The sequence below is a fragment of the Solanum stenotomum genome, chromosome 7, assembly GCF_019186545.1.
Source record: "Solanum stenotomum isolate F172 chromosome 7, ASM1918654v1, whole genome shotgun sequence".
NCBI classification, from domain to species: domain Eukaryota; kingdom Viridiplantae; phylum Streptophyta; class Magnoliopsida; order Solanales; family Solanaceae; genus Solanum; species Solanum stenotomum.
Genome location: NC_064288.1, coordinates 37298830 through 37307074, shown reverse-complemented (window position 1 = coordinate 37307074; position 8245 = coordinate 37298830). Strand labels below are relative to the sequence as shown.

Sequence of the window (8245 nt, the reverse complement as noted above, 5' to 3'; positions counted from 1 at the left end):
TTTCGTCAATGGTTTCATTGGTATCTAAAATTATAAGTGGTTTATGTGTTGATTAATTTATAATGTATATGTAATTTGCTCTTTTCAACTTTCAAAAAATCATATTTTTGAAAAAACATATCTTTGGATTGAGAGGATTGGAAGGTGACGACAACGATGGTGGGTGGACGAGACACAATGTTCAAATTGAGACATTTCCCAAATTTCAGCAATTCATGAGATGAATTAATTGATCTATATATTAAAATATGCAACTAACTCCTAAGCATGCCATGAATCATCAGATCTATAGCTGAGAGACTTCAATTTTTTCTTTATTTCTTTTTTTTCCCCTCAAAATGCCACATGTACGTCATTGATTTGTCAATTTTTTACATCATCGCGAGTGTATTAAACACATTTTATACTTTTAGCTGATTATAAAAAAAATGTTCAAAAGGATCAAATGAGATATTCAGTAGATACTAATTCTAATTAAGGTGTATAAACGAATTATGCGAATAACTTTAAGAGGCTATGAATAACTTAAGCCTAACATAAACTTGTTTTGTTCGAACAGTATCATGCCATAATGGCAATCTAATGGTTATTAGTGGGCAATGCCCCTCTTAACTCTGAAGGAATCCTCAACTTAGCTTATTTAAATCCTCATCTAACCAAAAAAATAATAATAAATAAAAATAAAGATAGGATATGCCATTGACCATTTGCTTACACTTTGAAACGCATTGCTTAGCGGGAAATCTGAATAGGCAGTACTCTGTATCAATGGAGGCCGGGGTAGAGAAGAAAAGGGTGATATCCCCGAAAAGTAAGAAGAGAGGTCGGCGTAACAGAGAAATACCTCGAAAAGAAGTTCCATTAAGCGATGATATAGAGGACATCAGTTTCTCTAAAGATGAAACCCTACAGATTAGGGCTTCTCTATTGGAATGGTACGATGAAAATCAAAGAGACCTTCCTTGGAGAAGAATCAGTAGTGGTTTCGATGAGAGAGATAAAAGGGGTTATGCCGTCTGGGTTTCTGAAGTAATGCTTCAGCAAACTAGGGTTTCAACTGTCATTGATTATTTCAAACGCTGGATGAACAAATGGCCTACCCTTCATCATCTAGCTCAAGCTTCTCTTGAGGTTCCTTATACTTACCTCCATGCTTCATTTTCTTTATTGGAATTCACAGCCTTAGCCTTGTCCTGTCCTACCTTGTATTGCAGGAGGTGAATGAAATGTGGGCTGGTTTGGGGTATTATAGACGAGTTCGCTTCTTATTACAGGTGAGCTACCTTCCCACTTCAACAGATGCTACATGCTTCCTCACTTGTCAAAACTTTTCTTCTTCTTTCATTTAGTTCAAGTTACCCAAAGAGGACCAATATCCGTAAAATCACATAGAGACAAGTTGTTTCAAAATCTATAAATTCCCACATTGGTAGCCCAGCAACCAAGGGTTTTCATAGACGTTCGATTCCTCTGATTACTTTATATATAAAATAAAAAAAATAAAAACTGAAACTAATGCATACTTGACTAAGAACAGAAAGCAATAGAACTAATGGATCAATTAGGTAATACCAACTAGTTGGGTTGTGGGATGTAAACTCAATTGTTGCCATCATTACACTTAAATTAGGTTGGATGTTCGCTAGAAGGTTTCTTAGTTTGGTCAGGGACTTGTATGTACTACAGTACTAGTAAGGATAAGTGCGAGATTTAGAGAACCCTAATGCATGGAAAAAATGATTTTTTTTAGTATTGGACTGAAGTGAGCAAAAATTGAGCCAGAATGGGTACAAAGGATTTATATAGCTGATATAAACTAGTTTGGGATTGAGGTATAGTTGGTTGATATAGCTGTGCAATCAAAGAGCAGTGCCACTTAGAATTAGACATGTTATAGGAGCAGCATAATCTTTATTAACTGGATGGAGCATATTCCTACAGAGTAACTAAGCATTTATCCATTTGTAGTTCTTCCAGTTGCCAAGTTACAATTGATTAGCTAAAGGTGGAGAGTCCACATTCTCTTTGATTATTTTTTTTCAGACTAAGAGATGAAAATATCAAATTGTGTGTAGAGGAAACTACAATTTTTAATCGGCTTAAAAATTACTGCATTGCAAATTAGCATTCTTAGCTCTACTGAAGTGTTTATTGTCGTGTTTGCTTAATAGAGATATCTGTATTTTTGCAGGGTGCAAAAGAGGTGGTTGAAGAAGGAGGTAGTTTTCCAGAGACAGTTTCAGAACTTCGCAAGATCAAAGGAATTGGTGAATACACTGCTGGTGCTATTGCCTCAATTGCCTTCAACAAGGTTCATAGGTTCTGCAAACTTTTGTCTCACTAATACACTCTTCCTCTTCTCACATTTTCTAAGTTATTACTGTAGGCAGTGCCTGTTGTTGATGGGAATGTGGTCAGGGTTATTTCTAGGCTGAAGGCCATATCAGCGAATCCAAAAGACGCTGCAACAGTTAAGAGTTTTTGGTGAGTCTTTGTGATGTATAAAACAGTTTTAGTTGCTTTCTTGCTGTGGAAGATAGTAAGCAATTTTTAAGAACAGTACATTACAGAGAGTTGCATCATATTTCTTTCTCTACTTATCTTTTCTTTCTGTTTCATATCAAATATATTCAGGGAACAAGTATAAATTAATATCTTGCTTAAGAAGTGATCATGCTAGATACTAGTAATCACTCAATTTCAGATATTACTTTATTTCTTAATGAGTTTTCCATCTTGTGTCATGATATATTTTCTTTTGAATTAGGAAACTTGCAGGACAATTAGTTGATCCTTGTAGGCCTGGAGATTTCAACCAAGCTCTTATGGAACTTGGAGCTACGTTGTGCTCTCTTTCGAATCCAGGATGTGCTGCGTGCCCCATCTCTGCGCAATGTCATGCTTTATCGCTCTCTAGGCAGAACGAGTCAGTTCATGTTTCAGATTACCCAACAAAAGTTGTGAAGGCCAAACAAAGGCATGAGTTTTCTGCTGTTAGTGTTGTAGAGATACTGGATTGCCAGGAAATGACGGGACCTCAATCCAGCAGCAAATATATTCTTGTAAAAAGACCAGATGAGGGTCTACTTGCCGGCCTCTGGGAGTTTCCATCAATTCTCTTGGAGAAGGAAGCAGACTTGGCCTCGAGAAGAAAAGCAATTGATAACTTTTTACAGTCATCATTCAATCTAGATCTTAAAGAGTCTACTAGAATAGTTTCACGAGAAGATATTGGAGAATGTGTCCACGTCTTCAGTCATATATACCTCAAGATGTATGTAGAGTTATTGGTCTTACATCCAAAAGGTTCATTCTATGTGTTGACTTACTACCTCATGTTAACTTATTCAAATGTTTAGAGTGTAACACCTTTTTTATATACTTAATTGCATGTGGTTTCTGTTGACATGTAGGAAATAGAAGCATCGACTACAAAAAACTGGACAAAGAGAGTATTACATGGAAGTATGTCGATGGCAAAAACCTTGGTAGCATGGGATTAACATCTGGAGTAAGAAAGGTACCGCTGAAAATCAACGGATACTAGGTTTTGCCGGCCTTCTCAGTGTAGTTGGATGTTATAATGAAGAAATGTGATGGCTCGTATAAGTTAGTTGTAAATAAGGAAAGAAGAGCTTCTCTGAAACAGCAAACATCTTACTGACTGCTGCACAATGATTTGACAATTCATATCTTGAGTTGAATATTTTCCTTAATTTATAATGCACTTATCAAGAACTTTATCTGTGGATCATGTAAATATAGGTCCAACTTCCAAGTAGTCATTATAAAATGATTGATACATGAGGTTATCTTGTCACTTCGTGCTTAGCTCATGTATGAATGTTTTCCGGCTGTTAAATTTTTAACATTGTGCAACATAGTTAGCATAAAAAATAACATTACTGCTGTGTTCGGATGTTCAACATTAGTTTCTCCATTACCATCTAATGCTTGTAGTCAAACACTTAGTTCAATGGTCAACGTTGCAACATTAGTCTCTTGATGAGTTACCAACTTTCCTGCTGCTTTCATATTGGTTGAACATCTGAGGGAATGGTTAATCAAAGATGACCAACAGTTTTCTTGTACTGCAGGTTTATACCATGGTACAGAAACACAAGCAAACTGAACAGGCTACCATCCCGGAAAGGAGGAGGAAGACAGCAGTAAGAAGATAGAGATGGTACTGGCTGAGTGGCTGTGCCAAGAATACCTTAACTTGACCACTCAGGTACTCTTTTCTCCAAATTCTGGCATCCTCTTGTAGGAGATTCCTCCCTGTTCTAAGATTATGTATAAGGTCTCTTTATGTTCTGATTGGTTTTTATTCATTTATTTTAGACTATTATTGAACCTCCTGGTAATGTCTGTTCTTGTTTCATAAACATCCACCCCTTTTCTCCTTTCTACATTTCCAGCCAAGCAAGTGCGTTGATGGGTCAGACTGATGACATACAGTTTGTCTTTTTAAGAATTGAATTGGTTCTACTATAGTACCCACATTAAGAAGTTAAGAGAATACATGTTCATAATACATAGCTACAATAAATCAATGTTATTTGGTTTCAGGAATGTTCAAGGTTCCCTTAGTAACTGGAAATTTATGCATGAAGACATTATTGTGCAGCTGCTTAACAATTGGTGTATAACAGAACATACAGATGCTAAATTATTGTATCTTACTGACATGTGTTTCCAAGCTTGGTCTGTTTTATTAAGTGGATGTGTATTCAGTGCCAGCAGCAGTTTTAGGGATCTAATGGTTGTAAAATATTCTGTATACAGGCATAGTTTTTTGGAGCTTAACCTCTTTTGTTCCTTTTCCCCATTTTGGTTGGTTTTCTTCTTTCAGATGTAAGGAATGATAACCAGAAATTGGTTTTTGATTAACCAAGTTACGACTTTTTCAATGAGAGTGTTACATCTCCTGCACCTCTTATTTATTTGGGTAAAAGTAAGTCGGAGTGACCTGAGAGACACATATCGACCGTTGACGGACTCCATTAGATACCTCTTTCTTCTTCCCCACCTCCCTTTCTTTACCCCACTCACCCCTTCTTCTCCCCCATTTTTACCACCTTAAAAAAGCAATAACTCCACAAAATTCAGTTCCTACAAAAACCTAACTTTCAATACAATCAATTTCTTTGACACATTATTAACATCAAATCGAAAAAAACCCAAAAGCCAAGGAACTAGAAAAACACACAAAATTCTCAGCCCCTTTCTCTATTATTGGAGAATATTATGAACACCAAAAAACACCATAAAATTCTTTCTTATATGCTTCACAAATCATCAAACCAGTGAAATGTTCAATTGTTTTTATGCTTTTATTAGTTTGATTTTTATTTTTAAAATCTCTTTGTTCACTCTATCAATTTGCTTATATTTTTTAATTGAGTGGAGAAAATAATAAAAAAAAGAAACAAAATAGAAAGAGATTTGAAGAAGTGATGAGAAGGGAGATGGGATGTGAAGAAGAAAGAAAAGAGGGGGTGGAGGATTTTGATGGAGAAGCGAAAAGGGAGTAGGAGGAAGAAGAGGGGAAAAATCTGATGAAGAAGAAAGAGGGAGGAAATATGGGGGGTTGGGGGGTCTGAAGAAGAGAAGATGGGAAGGATATTTGATTTAATTATTTTTTTAATATTTTATTTCTTATTTGTCACTAAAAATGACGTGGAACTCCACACATAGATGTGTCTCATTAAAAAAATGGCGTGGAGTTCCATGTGTAGATGTTTGTATTACACGTACATTTCTTAGATGAGAAAAGGATTTAAATTATCAAGTTTCATTGGGTTTAAGGGTTCAGTTGGTGAAACCATAAATAGAAAGGTTTATGTGACAATCTGAGCCAAGTATAAACATCTCCCATGTTATTCCGCCTAAAAGAAATAACTCTATTTAATTACTAATACAAACAGAATTCGAACAGTGATTGAAGAACTCCAAGTAAATGAGGAGATCATCTTTTTTGACCATGGGTTTACACTGTTTTCAGGAATTTCAAGTGTAAAGAGTATCCAAAGAGCACTTGGTCAATAACTAAAGATGATAAAAGTTAAAAAGGAAAATGGTCAAAATTCTCCTCTACTACGTGAAATAGATTATTATATTCTTCGTTGCATTTTGGGATTAAAAAATGCCCATGTCGTCATCCTAAGAGATTACAAATACCCTCAAGAGTTAACACCTTGAATTTTTAGTGATGTGGCAAGCCATGTGGGACTAATCCCTCCACCTAAGCATTGCTAACTAAGATTCACTTAAAAAACCTAGACTTTTAGCGGCGACAACAGTCGCCACAAAAGCCCAGAATATCACCACTAAAGGTTTTAACTAATTTTTAGCATTAAATTCTGATTTTGTGTTATTTTCTTCATTGTTTTTAAAAGATCACAAATGATATCGATTAAGGAGGAGTTTGAAGACACTATATGTTTTATTTTTATGTCATATGTAAATACATAAAGTGTACAATGATGCACTATGTAGTAGGAGATTTGAATCAAGAAGTTATTTTGATGATTTTCATTATAATATTGGATGTTTTTAATATTGATAGTGCATGTTATTTATTTTAGAAAATTAGGTCGCAACCGAAAATTAATTATCATATTTTTTTGTTGAAAATATAGCTTTTACTAGTGAATGGTTGTTGCCCCTTAATCGCCACTAAAAATTACTCAACTTTTAGTGGCAATATTTTGGGATTTTGTGGTGACTTTTGTCGCCGCTAAAGGTCTAGTTCTTTGGCAGTAAATTATAGTTGACAACGCTTAGGTGAAGAGATTAATGTGGCTTACCACGTCACTAAAAATTTGAGTAGTTCACTCTTAAGGGTATTTTGTTGTCTCTTGGGATAATGACAACGTATTTTGATCTCAGAATGTAATGAAGGATATAAATTGTCTATTTCGCATGATTTAAGGGTATTTGACGCTTTTCCGTAAAATTATTAATAATAATAATCCTCATTTTACGTTGACTTGCNTTTTGACATATACCCTCACCAATAAATATCTATTCTCCAAATAATTTTCCAAGGCCTAATACTAAACATCATTTAACAGATATAGTTTGATAAAATACCTATATCAATAATTGTTTTCTTAACGTATGTATCAAGTCAATCAGTGGCAAGTAAAAAGACGAGTCACGTAATTATAGCTAAAAGTAGGCCGCGAATAATTGAGACAAACTATAGTTATGTTAACTAATTAACTAATATGTGTTTGCTTATACGCGTAATTTTCCGAAAAATAATTAATGATGCTCCAATTTTCTCCATTTAAGGCAATAATTTATTTCAAATATTTTTCACTTTATTTGAATTTATGAAGTTGGAGTTGTATTTGCTTATACTTTTTACAATACTAGTCCTGAAAACGTGTGTTGCACGTTTGTCCCCTAATTGACATTAGAATAGTTAATTTATCTATATAAGTAAATATATCATAGTGAAGCGTACATAAATTCATCGCTAAGTTCAAAGCTAAGTCCTTATGTAAGTTTGCCATAAGAATATAACTCTTCACAAAATATAGCATGAAAATCTTGTGTCAGATGTTGGAGGTTTGATACTTTTAATGTTTCATGAAAAATAAACCTTTTATTATATTAGAGAAATTAATATATTTTAATTATTAAACGTAAGTTTTAATAATCAAAAAAGAAATTGGTTATAAAAAAAGATACATATAAAGAAAAAAATTACAAAATGTCTAGGTTAGGTGGTGTAACATCAAATTTATAGAAAAAATTACAAGTTCAAACGGAAAAGAAAGAAAAGTAAATAAAGACATGACATCTATAATAAAAGACATCACATTAAAATATATAGACAAAAATATTGCCATATTGATTGAATTACATTTTGTTAGAAGTCGACTTGCTATAGACAAAATGTTTCATTTGTATAAAAAACTAAAATCATAAAAAAAAAATTAAACAGAAAAAAAGCATAACTATGTTAAAAATACAGATACACTATAATTCTTTAACTATATATTAAAGGATCTGTATATAAAAAATTAAATATAAATTCTAATACAATATAATTCAATGTAACATTGTCATCTTTTTACTTTATTATTTTTTAAATTTATTTTTACTTTTGCACTAATTTTTGCACCTCTCTGTAATAGTTAAGTACATGAATTTTCTGAACATTTGAGACTAAATATAAAAAGGAAAGAGTACAAACATGTTGTTTTAAAAAGATAAATTATTATCAAAC

At 33.5% G+C, this 8245-nt stretch overlaps 1 protein-coding gene across 1 annotated transcript; it reads left to right on the top strand.

The window, feature by feature from the left end:
- Window positions 1-693: 693 nt before the first annotated feature.
- Window positions 694-4916, top strand: LOC125871914 (adenine DNA glycosylase). Its single transcript, XM_049552624.1, has 8 exons — window positions 694-1131; window positions 1215-1274; window positions 2192-2311; window positions 2387-2484; window positions 2768-3306; window positions 3414-3520; window positions 4098-4234; window positions 4573-4916. Exons 1-7 carry the CDS (start codon window positions 694-696, stop codon window positions 4179-4181), a joined length of 1446 nt encoding a protein of 481 aa, XP_049408581.1. The 3' UTR covers window positions 4182-4234; window positions 4573-4916.
- Window positions 4917-8245: the final 3329 nt, after the last annotated feature.